The following is a 23,350-nucleotide window of genomic DNA, read 5'->3' as shown; positions in this document are numbered from 1 at the left end:
AAAGGACAGCAGTTGGGGCCTTCCTCGATGCCCTATGCCCTTGATTCTCCAAAGCTTCTCAGGAGGGCCAAGAGTTAAAACAAGAGCTTGAAGGAGGGCTTCCGTGACGTCACTAGCACTCCGCGTCCGACCTCAGAGACGGGGCGTGGCTAATATCGCACCGCCCTCTCCCTCCCTATTCTTCTGCCCCTCCCCGCTGTCACCAAGCCAGAGGCACATGATGCAACCCGCCGCGGTTTCAGTAGTTTGATTGGTGGCCGCGCCCGGCGCCAGGCACAGGGATTGGGCAGAGGAGGCTGTGACGAAAATTGGACCCTGCCCTGTAAAGAAGGGAGGAGAGAAAGAAGTGGGAAGGGGGAGCCAGAAGGGGAGGGGATTTGGGAGGCGGGGTCCCGGCGCTGTGCTCGCGCTCCTAGCGCGCCAGTCCGGGGCTGCAGGGAGCGCAGCGCGCGCGGCCCGGGCCCCGGCCACCGGACGCTCTACCGGACACGACCCTCCCTGGAGCTTGGACAGCTGCCCACCTTGGACACTGCACCGGACACTTCCCCCCACAGGGCTGGACACTACAACGGACAGTACTTCCCAGCTCCGGACATTGCTCCCTCCTCCCCCTTGGGCCCTGGACGCTCTTCCCCCTCCCCCTCCGGGGGCCCAGACATTGAACCCCCCGCAGGCTCTAGCTAGGGACCCCTTGCACCCCAGCGCCAGACACTGCCTTCTCCCTGTCCCCTTCTCCCTTCCCCTCCTCCTGCCTCTTCTTTCCCCCGCTTGTGTCGGAGCCCAGCCAGTTTCTCCGAACCCCTGCTGCTCGGCCCCGGCTGTCCGTGCCCCTATCCCCCGGCTGCTCGCCCGGATGCCTCTCCCCGGGGGATTGTGGTGGCTCCTCTGCTGCCGTCGAGGCTTTACTCTTCTTCATCGGGACTACGGGGACGGCGAGCTTAGCGGGGACGGGGACGAGGACGAGGACGAGGAGACCTTTGAGCTACGGACCCCGAGTCCAGCGGGCGGCGGGAGGGTAAGTCCCGGGGGGTTTGGAGCCTTGTCTCTATCCCTCTCACTACCACCAGCCATCACGCCTGCTCCTACTCCAGACTCCAACCAAATGCCGCGCTCTTGGCGGACTGGGGACGTAGGAGAGAGGTTTTTGCCTGGGGGCCAGAAGCCCCCGGGAGCTCAAGGAGCAGCCCTACTCGGATGTGCCTGTGGGCCTCGCGCCGCACGCTGGGCGCTGTCCACCTGCTGGGGGCCCTGAGGCAGGGGAAGCGTCACGCGTGGCCCGACCTGGCCCTGCCTCTCCCTTCCCCGCCGGGCCCGCGTCCCATCCCATCTCCTTCCGCCTCCGCCAGCGCCGAGGAATGTGGCGAGGCCGGCTGGGCGGCTCGGACGCCTGGGTCCGCTCCGCTCCCAGGTCGTGAGCGCTGAGCGCTGGGGCCAGACGCGGGAGCTCCCGCCGCGGGGACCTGGGCTAGGGGTAAACGTCATCCTCAGATTGGGGTCCGTGGCGGGGAGCCCACAGAGAGGGAGCTGGGGGCAACAACTCTTCGAGGACTCCTCGTCATTACCCTGCCACTCAGGACAGAACTCTTGGCCCTCCCTGGTGAGGCTCCTGGGGAATCCCTTAGGGAACGGTGAGGGACACTTGGCTCCCCGGTTTTGTCCAATTCCCTGTGGGGAAACTGAGGCTCCATTGGTATGGAAGACTTCCATGCTCTGACGTCCCCTCTCCGATTCCCCAGCACACCAGCAACCAGACTCCCGTATGCTGTGGCCTGGGTCAGGCTCCCATCCCCCGCTCAGGGGTCCCCAACAGGCCCAGTGGCTCGGTGCCCGGGTGGGGCGGGCTGCGCGCCGGGGCCGGCGCCAGCACCTGGCGGAGGCGGAGGGCGGATAAATATAGAGGGAGGGAGGGAGGGAAGCAGGGGACTGCGATTAGAAGAGTTGGTCTGAGAGTGGTCAGCACCTGCCCCCACCCCTCCGTGGTGTGACCGATAGCCTTTTTTCAGACCCTCCAGAAAATAGGTGGATTTTCGCTCTAGGAAGGCAAAGGACCCAGGCGTCCCCAAGCTTCCAGGCTGGGCAGGGTCAGCTCTGTGAATCAGGCCATTGCCTCCCTCATGCTCCACCTCCACCCCCCTCCCGGGAGCTTAGGGACAGGTGTCCCTGGCCCCCTCCCTCACCCCCCTCCTAGCTTTAGCAGTCTGGGCGCACTGGGACAATGGCACAGTTCCCGCCTGACCTGGCTCCTGGACAGGTTTGCGGCCTCTCTCAGACCCCAGTCTACAGTTGAAATTCTAGGGCATGGTGGGTGGTGGGGCAAAAAATCCTACCGCACCTCTCCCTGGATAACGTGTGCCATTCTTCAGCCAGGCCTGCCCTTCCTGAGCCCCAGCAAAGGGGCAGGGTCTCTGCATATATTGAGTCTCAGGGGTGCCTGTGGGAGGGCATAAGAAGCTCTTGGAGAAAGCCCTACACGGGCTCTCTTCCCTTCATTCCCTTCTGTGCCCGCCTTCTGCATGCCTGCCAGCCAACGAAGGGAAAATGAGAAGGAGGGGGTTACTTCCAATCTCCCAGAGCAAGAAGGGACTTCGTCCACCTCTCCCGTTTCAAAGATGGGGAAGCTAAGGCCCAAAGACTGGAGGGGACTTGACAAGGTTCCACAGCGAGTTAGTGCTAGAGCTGGTATTAGAACCCAGGTCTTCTGACTCCCTACCCAGTGCTCTTTCCACTCTATCAACGCCTGATTGCATCTTCGAAGAGAAACGCAGACAAGGCAGGAGCCTTGACTTCTTAGCGCGGGCTGTTCTGTAGAGACTGGTGGGAGGGGCGAGCCCAGCGGCTTCAGCTCGCTTCGTCATAGTCACCACCCCACTCCTTGATTCCTCAATCCCAGGAGCAGCGCTGTCCTGGGGGCAGAAACCACGGGCATCCCGCGAGGAGGGCTTTGATCCTGAGCTTGTTTCCCCAGGGTCCCCTGGACGTGACGCTGACTCAGCCTGTGAGAAGCGGACCTATCTCAGACAGGTGAGCTCCGCCCCTGCGTCTCACGGTCTGGAGACCCCAGCCCGTTCCCCGGACCCCCCACCCTCGCCGACTTCCCTCTCGCAATTGTGCAATAAGGGAGAGTCCATACGCCGGACGCTGTGGTTTGGCCAGGGTCCCGGCGGGGGGGCGGTCCGGCTGGGGGCGCTGGGAGGAAGGGGGGCTCCGGGCTATTTCTGGTGCGAGGTCAGACCCGCCCAGCGGTTCCCACAGCCTGGGGGAGGGGTGTCCAACTCGGGAGCAGGCACCCCTCGCGGTCTGGGGAACCCCTATTGAGGAGCCCCCTGGAGGTGAGGGTGCAGGACTGGCAGCCTCCCCTAACCCTCCCCCCATCCCTTTGGCCCAGGCTGCAGAGCTGGGAGGAGACGCGGAGCCTCATCCCGGAGAAGGGGCCGCTGGAGGACGACACGGACGTCGTGGTGAAAGGTGAAGACTCACCTCAGGCCCTCTGGAGGACCCCAATCCCAACCCTTCAGAGAATAATGTCTTCTCCTGCTGATCCCCGCCCCCCAGGTTGGCTATATCGCGAGCCTCGCGGAGGAGGGGCACGGCCCTGGTTGCCCCCGCGCCGGGCCTGGTTTGTGCTCACCCGGGACTCCCTGGACCAGTTCAGCAGCAGCGGGAAAGGGGCGCGGCGCCTCGGGAGCCTTGTGCTCACCAGCCTCTGCTCTGTGATCGGCCCGGAGCGCAGGCCCAAGGAGACAGGTGAGACCTCGTGGGGACTCTCCTACCTCCCTGGGCAGCGGCTCCAGCCGGCCCTGATTGCCCTACGCTGCTTCTCTTTCTCCCAGGTCTGTGGTCAGTGACCGTGTCTGGCCGGAAGCACAGCATCCGGCTGTGCTCTCCACGTCAGGCTGAGGCAGAGCGCTGGGGGGTGGCCCTGCGCGAAGTGATCGCCTCCAAGGCGCCCCTGGAGACCCCCACCCAGCTGCTGCTCAGGGACATTCAGGTGCCAGAGAGGGGACTCCATCGAGAAAGAGGAGGGTGGTGGACCCAGCAGCTTTCTGGATTCATGGGAGCCCCCTTTTCCATCACTGTAACCCGTTCCCTCGCCTCTAGGAGAGTTGTGGAGACCCAGAAGCGGTGGCACTCATTTACCATCGGAACCCCATTCTGAGGCACACCAGTGGGGCCTTGTATGCCCCACTCCTGCCCCTGCCCTATGGAGTCAGCGCCCCAGGTGAGTGGTGCAGTGTCCCAAGTCCCTTGGATAGGGGGTCTGAATGCCTCATCTGACAGGAACCTAGGAGTGCTCAGGGGACCTAGCCAGACCCTCAATTTCAAAGGATGAAGGTGAAACCTGAAACTGACCAGCCATACCCAGAGTGGCAGGGTGGGAAACCAGCAGAGAAAAAGACCCCTTTTGACCACCTTTTCTATGAGTATCGTTCTGACTACTGGTGTTCCTTCATGAGTTTCTACACTGTCTTCTATCCTTGCATTATACTCTTAAGATCATGCCATACTACCTTTATAAGTGGTGGAAAAGCCACCACTTTGGGAGAATGTGTTGGCCTCATCCGTCTATATTTCTCCCCCAAAGGGATTAGTGACTGGCACATGTCCTAAAGCTAGAGGATTAAGGGGAGCTGGGAGAAGAACACTGGTTTTCTGACTCCCAGTTCAGCCTGTTTTCTGGCCCGTGGTGATGGCTCTCTGTACCCAATTACAGAACCTGGGTTTGAACCTATGTCCTTTAGTCTAGCCCTCTATCTTAGTAACTCAAAGTAAAGCTTTAGCAGATCCTGACGGGGAGATTTCTGGGAGGCAGGGGTTGAGAGTTTGGCTCTGTGGGAACCATTGCTTTCCCTTCACTCTTCCTGTCGTTCGTGCCCTCCCCTCCTTGCCATCCTCTGTCCCCTTATACTCCCCCTGCCCTTCCCTGGTTCATGCTTTCCTCCCAGGGCCCAGCTCTGTGTCCCCTTTCCAAACCGTCCCTCCGCCCCCACCCTCCCGCAGGTCCGGGCTACGCACCCTTGCGGGAGGAGGCGGTGAGGCTGTTCCTGGCGCTGCAGGCCCTGGAGGGGGCGCGGCGCCCAGGGCCCCTGATGCAGGGTGTACTCCAGACCTGCCGGGACCTGCCCGCGCTCCGCGACGAACTCTTCCTGCAGCTGGCTAAGCAGACCTCGGGCCCCGCGGGCCCCCCCGGGCTCCCGGCTACCGAAGACCCCGCGGCCCTACGGTACTGGCAGCTCCTTACCTGCATGAGCTGCACCTTCCGGCCTGGGAGAGATGTACGGGGGCACCTCCTGGGACATCTGGAGAGGTGAGAGAGGTAGGGTGGGGTAAAGCAAAGGCAAGAAAGCTACAGGGCTGGGAGAAAATGGCAGGCCTTTCCAAAGGGTTTGGCAGATGGAGAACTTAGACCCAGAGAAGGGAAGAGACTTGCCCAAGGTCAAGGCCGCTGCTAATATGTACAATGTCTTTGTGGGAATTACAAGATCATACCTTACTTGCAGGCGAAGGAAATACAAAAAGGCGCCCTCTTTGGGCAGAGGAATTATCCAAAGGCTGCCTTCCCTTGGGGCTGATGCAGTCCAGAGCCAGAGCTTTTAGGTTGGAAAGCAGAATGCTGCTGGATTTTGGATTTCAACCCGAAGGAGGATCAGGGAGCCTTTGGAAGTGGGAGGGGGCAGTTAGGAGATAGCTGCGGGGGTGGTGGTGGTAGTGTCTCAGCTCCATACAGAGCGCCAGGGGTAAATTTAGAAGAGCCTGTCGCTGCCTTCAAGGAACTTAAGAGTTGAAGGGGAGGGATTCGACGAGATGAAATAAACTATAAAATAAGAAGACTAGAGGGAGGGGGAGAAGGAAAGTCCTGATCTTCGGTGGGTTCTCCCCAAACCAGGACTGAGCAGGCGCTCCCGGACTCAGAACTGGCAGAATACGCACGCTTCATTCGCAAAGCCCTGGGCCGGACGCGCGGCCGAGAGCTGGTGCCCTCGCTGGCGGAGATTTATGCGCTGAGCCGTCGGCAAGAGTTGTTGTGCACCGTGCACTGTCCAGGGGCTGGTGCCTGCCCTGTGGCCATAGATTCCCATACGACGGCGGCAGAGGTAAGGCCAGAGAAAGACCCCTGAAACCCCAATCCTTCCTCCCAGCTTCCCATGCCTGGCTCTCCTGGTGCGCGGGCCCCAGGTTCGCCCCGAGTCTGAGATTCATCATTTGGGTGAGGGGCGTGTGTAGCGGGACTGAGAGACCTGAAAGACCTCTCTAGTTGGATCAACCCCTCAGAAGTCCTGGCAAGACCACTGTGAGGTCTGACTTTCCCCTCAGTCTCTCTCCCCTCTCCCCCAGGTTGCTCGAGAGCTGGTGGGGCGACTGGGCTTGGCCCGGAGCCGCCACGCATTCGCGCTGTACGAGCAGCGAGGGACCCAGGAGCGAGCCCTGGCTGGGGGGACTCTCGTGGCCGACGTGCTCACCAGGTTTGAGAAGTAAATGTCCAGCCCCAGCCTTGCTCTCCGTCAGCCCATCTGCCTCTCAGCTTCAGTCAATCACTAAGCAAACGTTTATGAGCGCTTGCCACTTGCCCTGCACAGTGACGTTTGCTGGTTCCCAGAAGGACCCCTGCCCGCCAGCGGTTTGCTGTCGGGCTTGAAGGCTCACCTCCGCAGTCCACTCCTCCCTGCCCCAGCCCCCAACATCTAGCCCCGCCCCTAGCGGCCTGCACCTTCGGGGGCCCTGCTTCTGAGTTGAGTAACGCCCTCTCCTCTGCTGCAGTTTGGCAGCGGAAGAAGCCGAACCCGAGGACTCATCCGACTCCAGGTGGAGACTGTGTCTGCGTCTTCACGGACCTCTGCACCCTGAGGGGCTGTCCCCAGACGGTCACGAACTGCCTTTCCTCTTTGAGCAGGTGAGGATCTCCGGCGTTCACGTCCCTCAAAAGATCCCTCAACCTGCACTCCTTTGCTGGGACATCGCATTTCGTCGTTATGGCAACCCCGTGGGAGGCTTTACTAGAATCCAGACCTCAGATTCCTCGCCCCGAGGTGTTTTCGCGACTGTGTGCTGCTGCCTCGCTGACACCCAGTGCCTTCCCCTTAGGCTCACGCTCTGCTGCTGCGCGGCCGACCGCCCCCGCCCGACGACGCGCTGCGCGCCCTGGCAGCGCTGCGCCTGCAGAGCTTGCATTTGGACTTCTCCCCGCGGGTGCCGCTGCCTCGCCTGGACCACTTGCTGCCGCCCCGAGCCCCGCCTCGTGAAGACCCTACTCGCTCGATTCCCAGGCCTCCCCCCTCTGCCGCCCTGCTGGCCGGGGCAATCTGGAGCCCAGGCCTGGCTAAGAGGAGAGCGGAGCGGGCCCGGCGCGGCGGGGCGGGCCGCACAGCGGGAAGCTTGGCCCGAGAGGGAGGAGGTGGCACAGGCACTGCGGCTGCTGTGCTGGGAGGCTGGAAGCGGCTACGGGGCATGGGCCGAGCTGAGGCCATGGCTGCCTACCTGGCTCTGGCGGCGCAGTGTCCAGGGTTCGGCGCTGCTCGGTATGACGTTCTGGAGCTGAGCACGGTGAGGGGGAGAAGGGAAAAGGGGACTCTGGTGGCCCAAGCCCCACACCTGCCCCAGAGCCAGAGGCCCCCACTGTGGGTCACTTTACTCCTTACACCCAGCACAGATGCCCATCTCACACTCCAGGAGTCACTGGCTGACTCTTGGGCCCTCAGGTCTCTGGAGCCTTGGCTCCCTCCACACACGCTTTGTGGATCATAGTGGGGATAGGGAAACTTCCTGATCACAGCCGTCTCTTCTCACCAAAAATAATGCAGCAGGGTCCCCTTTTTGCACGCTGACTCTGCCTCTCTGTCCTTAGGAGCCTGGTGGGGGCGCTCCACAGAAGCTATGCCTGGGCCTGGGAGCCAAGGCCATGTCCCTCTCCCGACCGGGTGAGACAGAGCCCATCCACAGTGTCAGCTATGGCCATGTGGCCGCCTGCCAGCTAATGGGCCCCCACACCCTGGCATTGAGGGTGGGAGAGAGCCAGCTCCTCCTGCAGAGTCCCCAGGTGAGTGGGAAGAAGGGTGTGGAAGGAGGAAGGAAGGGGAAGGATGTCAAGAAACTTTTATTAAACACTGAGCATGGGCCAGGTACAGCTCTTGGCACTGGAGATTTGGCAGTGATCAATGACAAGTTCAAGGAGCAGGGGAGTTAGACTCTAAACAAGAAATCAAAGACTGTGTAAGATTGTGATAAATGCTACAAAGGAAAGGGTAATATGATAGGAAGTGACTGGAAGGGGCTATAACTTTAGGTAGGATGGTCAGGAAAGGATACTCAAAGAAAGAAGGTGACATATAAACTAGCCATATGAAGATGGGGGAACAGCATTCCAGGTAGAGGGAATTGCAAATGCAAAGACCCCGAGATGAGAAAAAAACTCAGCACATTAGAGGAGCAGAAAGAAGCAAGTGTGACTGGCACACAGTGAATGAGGGAGAGTGATGATGAGGAAGGAAAGGTTGCAGGGGGCAGCTCATGTAATGCCTTGGTAAGGAGCCTGGGTGGAGGATGAGACAGGAGAACCCAGTGGCCCCTGTTGCACTCTGACCTCTGCCCTCTCTTAGGTGGAAGAGATCATGCAGCTGGTGAATGCCTACTTGGCCAACCCCTCCCCTGAGAGGCCCTGCAGCAGCCCTTCTCCCTGCCAAGACCTGCCAGACACCTCCTCTCCCAGCCAGCACCCGGGCCTGGAGGAGCCCCAGGGACAGTCTGGCTGTTTGGGGCAGCTGCAGGAATGAGCCTGCCAAGAGGTCGTGACCTCCCTCCTGTCTCCAGCCTGGACCTGGACTGCGCTGATATTTGAGGGAACCATGGACCCTTTTGGCCCTGCAGGGACAGGGCACACCCCACACCCAAAGGCTGCGATGGGTGCAGACAATTTTCTAGTTTGTTTCTTAATTTATTTGTAGAAGAGAAGCAAAAAAAAAAAAAAAAAAAAAAAATCCTTATTTACACAAACCCTTCCTGTGGGAGTGTTGTCAGTGGGACAAGTTGGAGCCCCATAGCTCAGAGCTCCACCCCTGAGGACGCCCACACTCTGGGCTTTTACCAGCACTGAGGAGAATCTGTACACCACAGGGCTCCACCCTCCTTGACCTTCTGGATTTAACCTTTTCTTGGCCAGTATGCTGTCATAGGGTGGTGGGTGGGGCAGGCAAGAAGGCAGTTGTGGAAGCTGGCAATTACTCACCCTCCCTTCTCCATTGAGAGGCATAATGGTGGCCTCTTGGTGTCCTGAGGCCAGAGGATAGTGAGTCATCAGGACTGGCACTACCCACTTCCTACCCTGGTGTCCAGGGCCTGATTGGGTCCATCTTTATTGTGCCTACTGTTTGGGGCCTGGAATGGAGAGAAGCCTGGGGCAGAATCAGACCCAAGAACTCTGGCACAGATAAAGAACTTGTCAGGATGGGGTCAGCCCTACTCCTGAGTTCTGTTCCTGCTTTATCTGGTTGGGTTGAACGGGGTTGAATTCCTGAGGATCTGATAGCTTTGGGCCCTGGGAATCCAGAGTCCCAGCTTTCCTGACCTGCTCAGAATGCTGCAGTCCCTCCTTCAATAGCCCCCATGTACTCTTCCCTGAGTGGAGGAGCTGGGGCAATGCTGATCCACCCTAGGGCAGGAGCTTAGGCATGGAGGAGACAGCGGACCTCAGGAATCCTCTGTAGTCTTGAGAGTAAGGCTAACTCCAGGAAAACAGCCTGGTTCTAGGCAAGGGATGCCATTGGAAACGACACACTAAGACCTGGACTAAAGTGGTAAGAAGATAGAGCAGGTAAAGGCTACTCTACCAACAAATGCCTGGGCACTGGGAGGGAACATGGAGGTGCCTTCATCATCCCCATAGTCACAGAACAAGCCCTGATTATATTCACAACCAAGCTTTATTTATTAGAGCTAAATAAGCATATCAAGGGTCAGAGCATGGAAGGGAGAGAGTAGCGCCAGCTCCTGGGCTGGAGATAAACCTAGAAAGGTTGCCGGTGAGGGGAATTTGGGCCAGAGGGACAAGGCATGATGGGGGCAGTGCTTACTGTCCAGGGGTAGTAGTAGGGAGAAAGTCACTGCTCCTGGGTGCCCCAGGAGATGTAGTCTGGCCGCGTGGCTGCATGGTACTCATCAATGAGCTGCTGCACAACCTCCCTGGACGTGTCCAGCTCATCAAAGTTCTCCTTAAAGATGTCCTCCTTGCGGAACTGCTCCAGGAAGGCCTCCCGCTTCCGCAACTTGTCGTACTGCTGGCAGGAACTTTCAAAGAGCTGAAAGAGATAGAAATCTCCAGGATGGGAGCCAGTACAGGATGGGTTGGAATAGACTGGGGAGAATGATAAAGGTGCTAGTGGAACAGAGTGGCCAAAGACGACCAGGAGACTAGCCTCACCGAGGAGATGCTGGTGTGGTTGGCCATCATGAGCCCGCTGACCCGGTGGGCAGAGGGCAGGTAGGGAGACTTCCTTGACAGGGCCACCTGGATGCTGGCTGGGCCCCAGGGGATGAAGTTGGCCAACTTCCGTTCCCGGATCCTCTGCAGGCTCTTGTGGACCTGGGGTGGGCAGAGGAGTGGTGGTGGTCGCCTCTCCTACCCCTGCAGGTTCCAGGGGTGGAATGAAGGGGCCTCACCTACCTGAGTGGGGTCCACCTCCCCCTGGATAATGTTGAGGATGGCAATGTAGCAGTGGTTGGTCTGGCGATCCCGGCCGGTGGACACCATCACATTCTTGGGCTGCAGCAGCCGCCTCATGACATCCAGGACCGTGGTCTTCCTCACGCTGGCCACCTGAGGCGAGAGTGGGCCACAGGGAGCAGGCTAGCACTGAGGGCACAGTGCAGGGACGCACGGACAGACGAGTAGGCGGCACGTGCCCCCACCAGACTTGGGGCAGTATGGTCTCTTTGGGGAGTGTCTTTGGATTCAGTTCTATACCGAGCCCCTGCTGTGGGATCAGGAATCTGAGCCCTCCTCAGCTCAGCAAACTCATGCCCCTGTGCAGGAGCACACGCAGACCCTGTACAGCCCAGGCCCTGCAGGAAGCCAAAGGCAGAGGGAGAGAGGAGAGCGAGTCAGCAAGGAAGTCGTACAGTCTGTGCCAGTGCCTGAGCGCAGAGCCTCTGGGGGCTGCACAGGGCAGGTCCTGGGGCAGCAGGGAGAAGAGAAAGGCTAGCTCAGGGCCTGCGGGCCCAGGGCCAGCCTGGCCTGGGACACTGAGGGCCCTTCTTACCGACTGGTCCGTGGTGAGGGGGGTGTAACCAGTCATGAGGAAGTGGAGCCGCGGTGTGGGAATGAGGGAGGCGATGAGGCCGATGAGGTCATTGTTCATGTAGCCCGGGTAGCGCAGGGTGGTGGTGCTGGCCGACATGATGGTAGACACCTGGGGACCGAGGTGCCATGTCATGCGTCTTGCCTGGGGTGGCCTCCCTTCCCCAGATGGCACTCTGAGCCAAAGGAGTCCAGGAGTGGGGCCTCACCAGCTGATTGATCTGGGAGAAGGATGGGTTCTGGATGTGCAGGCGATCTGTGGCGATCCGGTTCAGGGCTGTGTTGTCCAGCACCACCTGGGGAGGGGACAGAAGAGGGTCATGGCACCTTTTTGAGGAGAAAGGGGGCAGAGAAATAACTTACTACCTTAGCCCTAAACTCCAAAACCAGGAAGTAGGTATGTTAATTTAAAAGGGAAGTACTGTGTGTGTGGCATCACGAGACACTTTTCTACCATCCAGTGCACTAAACAAATATTTGATTGTCCCCATGTGCCATGCACTGTGTCTGGCTCTGGAAATACCATGGAGAGTACACAGGCATGGTCTTTGCCCTCACCAGGTCTACAGTCTAATGGAGGGAGACTGACATTAAATATAAAACAAAAGAAAAGTATAATTACACCCTGAAATATGCACAAAAAAATTTGACCTTGACTGAGTGGTCAGGGAAGGTTTATGCTAAGAAAGTGACTCTTGGGCTGAAAATTGAAGCATGAGTAGTTATTAAACAGGCTAAGTGGGGATATGCGGGGGACTGTAAGTAACTTGGGGTCAGGTCCTTATTTCATAATTTGGGCCACCAGCTATGGCTTTGTGGGTCCTCTGTTCTCCATGCAGGGGCTTGGGAAGGGCAGGTGTATGGGTCTCACTGATTTGGGGAGATGGACCCAAGCCCCCCACTCCTTCCTTCTTCTATGCTCACCACACAGTCTGCATTCTGGGTCAGCCTCTTGAGTGTGAGCAACGAGTTGTAGGGCTGGACCACCACGTCGCTCATCTCGTCCTGGTTAGGGAACACTGAGTATGTCTGTACTAGCTTCTTGGGGTACCTGGGGTCAGGAAGAGAGAAAGGGAAGGTGGCATAGTGAACTGGAAGGACTCATCACTGCCCATCTGTCTTCTCTAGGGATAATAGGAGCCATTCCTTTTCAAGTGTCACCAAACTCTTGTACAAAACGGGTGAGGGCAGAACTGAGTCTTTTAGAGCCCAGGAGTCAAAAAGGATAAGCCTAAAGCATCAAACAATGTGGGTCCCCTCCTTTCCTTAGGTAAACCCCGCTCCCAGGAATTACTGCTTCCAAGTTGTTCCCTGGGTGACCAGGCTCTGTTCATACCTATGACTCAAAGGGCTAGTAGCAGGCCTCCCAAACCAAGGGAAAAAAAGTGACAAAAAGGAAAGACATTACCCAGGGAACCAGGGCTAATGCCCTCTCCCCAAACACAGGCTTACCTGTCATTTAGTCGCTCCAGGAGGTAGGAGCCCAAGCCAGAACCTGTCCCCCCAGCGATGGAGTGACACAGCACAAAGCCCTGCAGGGGGAGGGATGGGGAAAGGGACCTGGAAGAGGCTTTAGGCTTGTCTCATTCCCTACTCCCAACACACTCAGGTCTCAGGGCTTCCGGTGTCCATCCAGACTAAGCTTCCTTGGGAAGGATGGCTCATGCCTAAGAAGCTGATGCCATCCAGGTTAGGATCCCCTTGAGGTCAAGGACTGTACCTTATTTACCTGAATATCTCACATCTGATGCTCAATAAATTAGTTTTGAATTGAATTGCCCCTACCACACCACCTGTTCAGGCTACCTCTTGACCTTCCCCCAGCACTTTTTAGTCTTCTTGTTTTTTCTTCAGTGGTGCAGGACCTCACCTCGAGGCTGTCACTTCCATCTGCTTCTCTGTCTATGATGTCAAAAATGTCTTCATGGATTTTCTCACCCTATATAGAGACATGGGGAGGGAGGGTCAGGATGAAGGCTCTGGAAAGCATCTCTTTTCAGCACTAAGAACTCTACCCTGGGACACTGCTGCCACCCTCAAGCAGAGCCTCAGCTGTTGCCCTCAACCCAGAAAAGCTACTTTGCAAATGATTTGTATAGTTTGCATAAAACCGTTGTCTATCTGGCTGTCCCTCTTGTCCGGGTTCCCTTAGTGTCTTATTTATTGTTAATCTGGTCTGGTCAGATCCCCAGGCTGCTAGAGCCTGCCTTGTCCAGGGGAGGGGACATCAAGGGTCTCGGGGATGGCCACCTGAATACCTGGGAGAATCCGCTGGCCCAGTTGTTGCCAGCTCCTCCTCCATGCTCTGACAGGTAGATGTTCTCTGGGTTGTAGAGCTTGGCATAGGGAGAGTTGAGGATGGAGTGGATCACCCGGGGCTCCAGGTCCAGCAACACAGCCCTGGGGATGTAGTGCTCATCGTCCGCCTGTCAACGGGAGTCCAGGAGGGGGCCCACTCAGCTAAGGCCTGCCCAGTCCTCCGTCCTCCCCACTCTGGCTCTTGCCTGCCCTCCCTCCTCAAGCCAGCAGCCCTGGCTCCTTTGCCCAGCGGGGTTTCCCAAGGCCACTGCCCATCCCTTCAGGCCCCCTGGTCAAGTCGCTGGGAGCACCTGGTAGAAAAAGACGTCTTTGCGGTCAGTGCCCTCGGTGGCGAATTCCTCCACGATGCCTTCGGGGCTGATACCATGCTCGGCGCACAGTTGTTTCCAGAACTCAAACCCAACTGAGGGATGGGGAGACATGCCTGAGTGGGCTAGAGTCATAAGGCCTCAGGAGCCCAGGGTTAGGTTCAGAGGCTGTCACACTAAGATGCTGGACCCAAGACGTCTGGTCCGGGAGCAGTCACAGCCCAGGACTGGAGGCGCAGCTCTGGGTCTGGGGGCTCGTTCATCATGCGCAGTAGAGCAGGGGGTTTATAGAGGGGAAAGGGGGACTGGAGGATGCCAAGCACTTGGGTAGGACGGAAGGGACAGAACCGGAGACTGGAGGGGCCCGGCGCACGCTCGCTCACTCTGGTTACCGCACTGGCCCAGCTGCAGGGTGATGATCTCCCGGGGCATCGCTCTTCAGACTTGGGCGCGCCAGCCCGGACCAGCGAGCGTCACCGCACAGACAGCTTGGCAGCCGGACGCGCAGGACGTGGGGAGAGCGCGCTCTCTTCGTCTCTTGACGCGGGTGCTCGGTCTGCGCGTGTGCAGTACAGGCCTCCCCTCGGCCAGCGGGCCGGGATGCCCAACCTGGGCATCATTTCCCCCACAACACTTGCAGCGGGAATTCAGCACAGGCGCAGAGTGAGGCCACGCCCCCTCCTGCCACCCACCTCAGCTCCGCGCCTGCGCTGTGCGACCAGCCGGGCTGCAGACCCTGGTGTAGGGAGGTGAGGGGAGGGGCGGCCCAGGTGTGTGGCGTCAGCTGCTATGCTGTATAGATTGGTGAGCGGCTCCGCTAGATGGAGGGGCTGGATTCAAGCCAATTTTCTTCTTTTAAATTTCTATTTTTAAATTAAATATATTAAATACAATTTACCATTTTTAATCATTGTAAATGTATAATTCTGTGGCATAAAGTAGATTCACATTATTCTGCAACCACTACTACAATTCGTGTTCAGAACTTTGTCATCTTCCCAAACTGAAACTCTGTACCCATTAAACAATAACTCCCCCATCACCATTCTACTTTCAGTCTCTAGGATTTTGACTACTCTAGGTATCTCATGCAAGTGGAATCATACAGTATTTGTCCTTTTGTGTCTGGCTTATTTCACTTAGCATAATGTCTTCAGGGTTACTCCATGTTGTAGCATGTATCAGAATTTCATTCCTTTTTAAGGCTGTATAATATTCCAGTGTAGGTATATACGACGTTTTGTATTTATCCATTCATCTGTCCATGGACATGGGCTGCTTCCACATATTAGCTATTTTAAATAATCTGCTATGAACATGGGTGTGCGAATATCTGAGTCCCTGCTTTCAATTCTTCAGGGTACATACCCAGAAGTGAAAATGCTGAATAACACGGTAATTTCAAGTTTAATTTTTTTAGGAAATTCCATACCATTTTCCATAGGGCTGCACCATCATTTTACATTCCCACCAGCACTGCCGAAGGGTTCCAATTTCTCTGCGTCCTTGTCAGTGCTACTTATTTTCTGTTTTTATTTTTTAATAATAGCCATCTTAATGAGTGTGAAGTAGTATCTCAATTTGGTTTCTATTTTATTTTAAATTACAAAAAGTTTTAAGCATACAAGCATGATTTGTATTTTTACTATATACTTTCATTTTGAAATTGTATATAAATGGTATCAGCGTGCAATATCCTTGTGTAACCTGCTTTTTCACCCTATGTTAGATTTTTGTGATTTCGCAATGTTGGTGTATGTAAGCTTATTTAATTCCTTTTAACTGCTTTATTGTATTTATTGGATGAATAAAACCAGTTTCTTCTGTTTCCACACAGGGCAATTTGATTGTTTCCACTTATCCCCATTACATCGAAGGAGTACAGGACTTGTTCGCTTGTGAACATGAAGAAAAATATCTCTCTCTACCAGGGGCATGTGCAGCTTCACAAGGTTGCACCTATTTTCTCCTAGAGGGTTGTACCAGTTTACACTCTGACCAGCAATAGAGTTTTCATTTCCCTACACCTGCATTCACCCTTGGGTTATCAGATCTTAATTTTTGTCAATCCCATAGCTGCCCAGTGGGATCTCCTGGTTGTAATTTCCAGTTTTGATCATAAGTGAAATTGATTCGAGTTTCTTTTGTTACTGACCTTTCGGAATTGCCTGTTCATATCCTTTGCCCATTTTTCTATTTATGTAGACAAAGTGATCCATCTTTTCCTTCTGTTTTTGCACGTGTTATACCTTGTTAAATAAACCTTTTCCTCTCCCAGCATCATAAAACTGTCTTCTGTGTCTTCTTTCAAAAGCCCCGTGGTAGTTTCGCTTGTTCCTGTAGGTCTTTAGTTCATCTGGAACTTATTTGGAGGCCTGCTCTAAGATAGTGATCTACTTTATCTTTTCCATATGGACGGCCAATTGTCTCCCAACCAATTATTTAAGAGTCGTCTCCCCCACCCGCGGGACATTCCAAGCCCCCGCCCCGACGTGGGCCGGCTTCTGACTGCTCTTTCGCTCGGCTGGGCTGTCTCTCTGTCCCTGTCCCGCGGGCTTTCTCCGGGAGCCGCTGCAGAGGGACTGGCGAAAGCACCACCGCCAAGAGTCAAGCTCAGACGAAGTTTTTTGTTTTCTTTTCTCTCTCTCTCTTTTTTTTAAGGAGAACTCGGCCGCCTTCCAGCCTCGGCCGCCAGGAATCTCAGGGCTTCTTTAGAAGGCTCTGCCTGGCCCCACGCCTGCCCCCTCCCGGGCCTCGGCTCAGTTTCCCTCCTCTCATCCCACCCCAGGCCCCCCAGCCGGCTTCCTCCAGCTCAAGCTGGGCTGTCGGAAGATCTCGAGCGGCCTCCAGGAGCACCGGCTGCCTCGCCCTTTCAGGGAGGGTCTGGCTGCTCCCTTTGAAGTTTGAAGGTGGGGTGGGAGTTCCTCCGTTAGCTTTCTGGCTCCCCTCCCCCACTAGAACCACTCCTTCAGGGCTGGCTGTCTTCAGAGGCTGTGCCAGGCCCCTCTCTGAGTCTGCCCAGGTGAAGAGAAAGGCTTCAGAGATGAGAGTAAACTTGCCAGGCCTCCCTCCTGGTGAGCCTGGAACAGTCTGTTTGCTTCCTTGAAAATAATTAAGCTGTAAGCAGTTTATGAACACTTGTGAAACATGAGAGTTTAATTTCAAACTTTTCTTACGATTAGTAACAGTGACTTGCTCTTCCTCCTAGTCTTCCAGAAGTGGGAAAAATGTCCTTCAAATCCCAGTTTATAGGCAAACAAGTTAGAACGTGTGAATTCATCTGAGTTGGAGAAGTTGCAGTGTAAGTTTCCTCTAAGAAGCCATCTCTAACAAGCTGGAGGCTCCTCCTAGTCTGTAGACACGGGTTGGAAACAGATGCTCTTGGACATTAGCAGAGCTGAACGTAAATGTTCCTGGTCATTAACAGGCCATGTTTCCGTTTCTTTTGAGAAACGTCCAGTCCCTATTGTTAAATGAGATGAGCACTTAGCACCATGCCAGACTCATAGAAAACACTCAACACATGTTAGCCCATATGATTATCACTAGATGCAGTCAGAACTGAAGTACAGCTTGGCTGCTGCTGAAGAAAGATCTTATTCAGGGTAAAATAAAAATGAATGATTGTTTTAAATAAATTTTTAAAAAATTAAAACCTAATTATTTGTCTTGATCCTACAGATTCAGTTTCAGATCTAACTTCTATTGAGGTTGAGCAAAAGGCCCAGGTTCATGGTCTTTCTCATGGGTGTCAGATCCAGGGTCTCAAGTTCATTACCCATGGCTTGATTATTGATGTTGACTTTAATTTGCTTGGCTCCATGTTCTCTGATCCAGGCTATGATAACGTAGTGGGATGTGCCATTCCTCTGTCCGAGGCCTTGGTCTGCCTCTGATAATAAACGTAGCATTTGTAAACTAACAAGTTGGTTAAAATGTCCTAAGCCTTTATTTGACATTCCATGTTGAATAAAACATTATTTTGGCTGCACCGTCATTGCTGGTCTTTCTTGGAGACCTGGCCTGCAGTACATCAGGAGCACAGGTATGTCAGGGAGGTAAGGATGCAGAGGTGTGAGGTGGGGAAGTGAGGGTGTGTCTCAGGGACTAGGAGGAAGAGAGCTAGTTAGAGTAGCTTCAGATCTTGAGACTAGTATCCTATGACCCCAGGGAGTTTAATTTTCAAAAGAAAGCCGAGGAAAAGTTCAACGAAGGGGAAGAGCTGAAGCTCTTTATGTGAAGGGAACTATGCTAAATCCACATTTTGGTTATGAAACAGAACAAAAGGGGCTATTTTGTTCTGTATTGTTTTCTCGAGTAGGATAAAGGAAATAAGCCTAAAGGTAATCCTGTTTGCAATCATTTATTCATTCTTTTATTGTGTACCTCTTTACTCTTTGTGGCATGCTAATATGAGCTGGGGAAATAAAGCTAACAGACTCAAGTGCCCATGGCCTTGTGGAGAAGATAGACACACAGCAAGGTTAGCACAGAGGGCACAGTTGGGAGCTTAACTTGGTGGTGGTGGTGGTGGTGGTGATGGAGCAGGGAGAGGCCAGAGAATTGGGGAAGACTTTTTGGAGGAGATGGTGTCTGGTCTAGTCTTGAATGTCTGGTAGGAACTGACCAGGTGGGGAAAATGGAGGAGGATACAAATCAATAAGAAGAAAACGCACACTCAGAAAAAGATGCATAAAAGGAATAAACAGTTCATAATAAAGAAAAAATATATAAAAAGATACTCAATCTTACTAGTAATCAGAAAAATACAAATTTAAGGCAAAAAATTAGATAAGCAAAAATTTAAAGATTGATAATATCTAGTGTTGATGAGTCTGAGAAATGGGTGCTTTTATACACTAATTTTATACATTATTGGTGGTTGTATAAATGGATGTGTCCTGGAGGGTAAGCTGGTAGTTCTCTTGATATGTAAAATACACATACCTTTGACCCAACAATTCCGCTTCCAGGAATTACCTGGGTCCCTGATGACACAAATGCTAGGACATGTGCACAAAGATATATGTACGGGGATATGTGCTGCAGCGGTGTTTATAATAGTGAAAAACAACCTACATATCCATGTGTCCATCAATAGAGGCGTGGTTAAATAAATGACATATATCCCTATTAAGGAATACAAAGGAACCATTTGTAAGAAATATAAGGTGGGGCTCTCATTGGCATGGAAAGTTTGCCAACACATGGTAGGTGACAAAAATTAGTTCCAGAACAATATGCATGGTCTCATCCCTTGTGACAAAACAAAAGTATTTATGAGTGCACGTGGTGAGGGAAAGAAAGGTGTGTGTGTGTGTGTGTGTGTGTGTGTATGTGTGTGTGTGTGTGTGTGTCTGTTGAGGGAGCTAATGGTATGGAAGAAGCAGCATGTGTACAGGCCGGAGGCGGGAGATGACATGTTGAGTTTAAGGGTGAACAGGTAGTGAACTGGAGAAGTCAGCAGGGATCAGACTTGGATGTACCTTGCAGAATAGTAAGCTGCTGAAAGATCCTGGAGAGGGCGGGGACCGAATCAGATTTTAGAATGATCCTTTGGCCTCAGTGAGACAGGCACGGTTTGAATGGAGGAAGAGGCCAGGTTACCAGTCAGACCTGAAATGAAAAGGGCCCTGCCCAAGGATGGGGAGGACGGGACAGATTCTAGAGACACTGAGTGGAGAGAATCTGCAGGAGATCAAGATGACTGAACATGCAATGGGTATAAGTGACAAGGGAAGACTCAGAGCTGACAGATTTCAATCTTGGGATGTTGGGTGAAAGTAGGGCCACTTCCTGAGACACAGGGAATTCAGGAGGAGCATGTATGCACAGGTTGAGTTTGAGAGGCCTGAGTGATATCCAGATGGTGGTAGGGGTCCAGTAGGCAACAGATAGCACAGGCCTAGATCCAAGGAGCGAGGTCTAGGTGGAGAACCAGCCGTACCCAAGTGGTAGTTAAATCCACAGGCATGAATAGGGTCACGCAGGGAGAATGCATGATGTGGGATGGTCCTAGATTGGAAGAGGACTGGAATAGAACCTAATAGAATATAACACTTATAGGGTAGGAAGGAAGATTGTATTGCAAAGAAGAATGAAGGAGCAAGGAAAAAGGCAGAAGTAACGCTAGTGTGTATCAGTGAGGTTTGATTGCCTACCCTCTTTGTTTCTGGCAGAGCCTGGATTTTGTTCTGCATTCCACCCTTCTTCCAAGTGATTCCACAGTAAATCCTTTTTAATCCAAGCTGATTATGGTTATCACAGTTTCCTTGCCAGGCGCTGATTTAGGAGGGGACATATGATGCAATTGAAGTCAATAAAAAGTGAGGAAAGACTTCCAGGGGCTTCTGGGGAAGGTCTCCTCACTGGTTATAAATAGACATACAGGAAGAGACACACTCTTCTTCAGCTGCATGTTGTCACCTTTGGATATGGCACCTGAAACTGCTCCCGTCATCTTTTAACTGTGCAGAGAGCATCTTGGGGATGAGCCATCATGCTGAGGGTGGTAGAGCAGAAAGAGAGGGCATGTGGGTCCCTGATGATGCTGCTGAACCATCAAATTAATCAGCCCTGGAGCTGCCCCATATCTGGACCTCTTAAAACGTGGGATATATTTTTTCTTATGTTTTAAGCTATTTGATTTGGATTCCTTTTTTACTTGCAGCTGAAGGCATAACCATAGAGAAGAGTACTGCAGATGCCTAGGGAGGAGAAAGTTCCAAGCAGGAAATGAGTTGCCATCTGAGGATGCAGAGAGATGCAGTAAGATGGAGATGGAGAGGTGGCCTTTGAATTTGGGGGATCATTGATGACTTTGGTGAGGATAGTGACCCTGGGCCATAAGAGAAAAAAACAGCTTGCAAAGGTCACTTACTCTTACACATAGTTGGCACTAACGGATATTTATGGAATCATAAAAATGAGACATGAATGAATGGAAGATAAGGAGGAGGGCAAGGAGGATAGACTTTAAAATAGGGGTTTTAATCTGAGGACCACAGGTCCCCTCCAAGGGATCTATGGATAGCATTCAGGGGATCCATGAACTTAAATGGGAAAAAAAATTACATTTTAATTTTTCACTCATCTCTAACTAAAATTTAGCCTTTTCTTCAATTAGGACTGTAAGCATTACACTTCGGTAGTACTGGCATTACCTGTGACTCTGTCACCTATAAAAATCACAGCTGTTTTTATATCACATTATAGTTTGTTGCAGATATTGCAAACTATTGTTTATAATCATCACTACTTGAAAATACAGAATATTCACTTCAAGATCTTTTTATTTAATGCATTAATAAAGGACACGCAAAAATAAAAGAAAAAACCACGTGTATTACTATGTCACAAACTTTAAAAATATAACAGCTGTATTTCAGTATAATTGGTTCCCATGGTAATTCTATGTATATTGTTATATGCGTTCAAAAACATTATTCACCAGACTACTGAAGCTATCCGTGGTGTGAAAAAGGTGAACAACTCTGGCTCTAAAGGAAGAGAGAGAAGGGGAGACTTGTACAGGGGAGATGGGAATGTATTGTGTGGGGAACACTGCTTTTTAGAACAAAGGAGAGACTTCCATGTTGAAATACTGAAGGGATAGAGAAGAGATTTTGAGAGCCAAGGTCCCTGAGGAGGCTGGAGCTATTGGGATGCAGAGCTCAGGTGGAGGGATTAATACAGGAAGGAAATATTTCCCACAATAAAAGGGAGGAAAGGATGAGTGTAGATAAAAATAAGTGTTTTAGTAGGGTGGGAGTGGAGGCAGGAAGTTGAGGGGGATTCTGCCTGATGGCTTCTATTTTCACTGTCAAGTAGGAGTGAAGTTATCTGCTGAGAGTGAGAATGAGAGGGGAGGTGATAAAGGTAGGAAACAGAAGAGAGGGCTGACAGGGACAAGTAGAAGGACTACCAGCCCTGTGGGTGGAGAGGAGTGGGACAATTAGAGACCACCAGGTTGTCATGGCAACAGTCTGTGTGGGTGTGTAGGAATCAGAGGGCAGAAAGTCAGCTAGAGTCAGGGCTGGGGTTTTACCAGGAGGATGAGATGAAGATCGGGAATAAAAGAAGGATGGGTCAAATTGTCTAGGCTGTGTGGAAAAGAATGTGGAGGTAGGGGTGGCCAGATGGCTCAGCTGGTTAGAGCACGAGCTCTTAACAACAAGGTTGCTGGTTCAATTCCCACAGGGAATGGTGGGCTGCACCTTCTGCAACTAAAGATTGAAAACTGAGACTGGACTTGGACCTGAACTGTGCCCTCCCCCACTAGATTGAAGGACAACGACTTGGAGCTGATGGGCCCTGGAGAAACAATACTGTTGCCCAATATTCCCCAATTTAAAAAAAAATTTTTTTAAAAAGAATGTGGAGCTAGGAAGTGCTGATAAATTGGGAGAGTGAAATCAACGCTAGGAAAAGAATAGGACAAAGGGAATGACAAAGTGGAGGTGCAGGAAGTGGTGGTACAAGAATGACCCCTTCAGGTTTACGGGTGAGGAGTAGTTCGTGGGATGGCAGGCACTAAGGTCTGTCCTTATAGTGTGGGTGACAAGCAGAGAAGTAGTAAAGGGCACTGGAGGTGAGGAGGTCAAGGAACAGCCAGTCCAGTCAGGACCATCCTTCTGGATGTAAAAGTTACCTATGGTGAAGGTGAAGCGTGGAGTGGAGAGGAAAGTCTGGAGAATGTGGAAGAGTGACCAGAAGTAGATAAATCGTTGAAACAAGTCATAGTAGAATGTGGATGGTGTTGGATAACATGTGCCTCAAAGGAGCAGGAGGGCTTTTTCAATAAGGTAAAATAGTAATTGCTTAAAAATAGCAATAAGAAGAAAAAGAATACCTACCCACCATGAGGTGGAGACTGGGGATCCATGCTCCTGCTGTGTAGCCAGGGCTTCAAAAAAATAACTAGTCTTTATTAAAGAGGCCAGAGAGAATCATGCAATTTTGGACCAGACACCATCTAGTACAGTGGTTTCCCACCCCAGAAGACAGTCCCTTCCCATGCCCCACTTCAACCAGGGGGCGTCTACAAACCAGTAGAGGCTTATTTGATTTTATCACAATGGTGAGGGTGGGCAATACTGGCATTTGGTATCTAGAGAGCAGAGATGCTAACTGTCCTACATGCACAGGATAGTCCCACACAGTGGTAAACTGTCCTGCCCCCAAATGCCAGTAGTGCATCTCATGCAATTTATGGATGAGGAGACTGGGGTTCAGAGAGCGGAGATGTGTATTTATGTTTTGGGGCTTCTGTAGTCTTGCTATTAAGATCTGTGTCTATGTCTGGGTCACTGTGGTAGACAGTGTTGGTTGGTGAGTCCAACCTCATCTCCCTGTCACCTCCCAATGATAGGTCTACGGTTGCCTCAGTTTCAGCCAGTGGGATGTAAGTAGAAGTCATGGAGTCAAACTCCTGGGAAAA

General features: G+C 53.0%; 2 protein-coding genes across 8 annotated transcripts; one reads left to right on the top strand and one right to left on the bottom strand.

The window, feature by feature from the left end:
* Window positions 1-373: 373 nt before the first annotated feature.
* PLEKHH3 (pleckstrin homology, MyTH4 and FERM domain containing H3) lies at window positions 374-8,985 on the top strand. 5 transcript variants are annotated; one of them, XM_033091649.1, is made up of 13 exons: window positions 374-1,015; window positions 2,891-3,021; window positions 3,386-3,465; window positions 3,553-3,744; window positions 3,831-3,988; window positions 4,099-4,219; window positions 4,999-5,305; window positions 5,885-6,092; window positions 6,334-6,470; window positions 6,757-6,889; window positions 7,081-7,539; window positions 7,841-8,032; window positions 8,592-8,985. In XM_033091649.1, exons 1-13 carry the CDS (start codon window positions 854-856, stop codon window positions 8,763-8,765), a joined length of 2,454 nt encoding a protein of 817 aa, XP_032947540.1. In that variant the 5' UTR covers window positions 374-853; the 3' UTR covers window positions 8,766-8,985. The 5 variants fall into 5 exon arrangements, 3 of the variants coding, with proteins under 3 accessions (XP_032947540.1, XP_032947541.1, XP_032947542.1); XR_004421395.1 differs by having other exon boundaries at window positions 375-1,015; window positions 7,081-7,514; window positions 8,592-8,728; XM_033091650.1 differs by having other exon boundaries at window positions 375-1,015; window positions 6,334-6,461.
* Window positions 8,986-9,892: 907 nt separating this feature from the next.
* LOC117013619 (tubulin gamma-2 chain) lies at window positions 9,893-14,562 on the bottom strand. 3 transcript variants are annotated; one of them, XM_033090933.1, is made up of 11 exons: window positions 14,295-14,562; window positions 13,894-14,006; window positions 13,543-13,710; window positions 13,155-13,223; window positions 12,737-12,816; window positions 12,209-12,335; window positions 11,494-11,580; window positions 11,247-11,396; window positions 10,652-10,804; window positions 10,409-10,570; window positions 9,893-10,286 (listed from the first exon to the last, which is right to left on the bottom strand). In XM_033090933.1, the coding sequence occupies exons 1-11, from the start codon at window positions 14,341-14,343 to the stop codon at window positions 10,089-10,091; spliced, it is 1,356 nt and encodes a 451-aa protein (XP_032946824.1). In that variant the 5' UTR covers window positions 14,344-14,562; the 3' UTR covers window positions 9,893-10,088. The 3 variants fall into 3 exon arrangements, with proteins under 3 accessions (XP_032946824.1, XP_032946825.1, XP_032946826.1); XM_033090934.1 differs by having other exon boundaries at window positions 14,304-14,562; XM_033090935.1 differs by lacking the exon at window positions 12,737-12,816 and having other exon boundaries at window positions 12,209-12,289.
* Window positions 14,563-23,350: the final 8,788 nt, after the last annotated feature.

The sequence above is a fragment of the Rhinolophus ferrumequinum genome, chromosome 21, assembly GCF_004115265.2.
Source record: "Rhinolophus ferrumequinum isolate MPI-CBG mRhiFer1 chromosome 21, mRhiFer1_v1.p, whole genome shotgun sequence".
NCBI classification, from domain to species: domain Eukaryota; kingdom Metazoa; phylum Chordata; class Mammalia; order Chiroptera; family Rhinolophidae; genus Rhinolophus; species Rhinolophus ferrumequinum.
Note: the sequence above shows the minus strand (reverse complement) of the source record. Positions and strands in the feature narration are given on the sequence as shown.

Bases quoted from the DNA above. Each gene is read 5' to 3' on its own strand.
- PLEKHH3 (XM_033091649.1), top strand. From the start codon at position 854: ATGCCTCTCCCCGGGGGATTGTGGTGGCTCCTCTGCTGCCGTCGAGGC. The intron at 6,471-6,756 runs GTAAATGTCCAG...CCTCTGCTGCAG, and splicing joins GTGCTCACCAGGTTTGAGAA to TTTGGCAGCGGAAGAAGCCG. The intron at 7,540-7,840 runs GTGAGGGGGAGA...CTCTGTCCTTAG, and splicing joins ACGTTCTGGAGCTGAGCACG to GAGCCTGGTGGGGGCGCTCC.
- LOC117013619 (XM_033090933.1), bottom strand. From the start codon at position 14,343: ATGCCCCGGGAGATCATCACCCTGCAGCTGGGCCAGTGCGGTAACCAG. The intron at 11,581-12,208 runs GTGAGCATAGAA...TCCCCTCCCCAG, and splicing joins CCCAGAATGCAGACTGTGTG to GTGGTGCTGGACAACACAGC. The intron at 11,397-11,493 runs GTGAGGCCCCAC...CTCGGTCCCCAG, and splicing joins TCTCCCAGATCAATCAGCTG to GTGTCTACCATCATGTCGGC.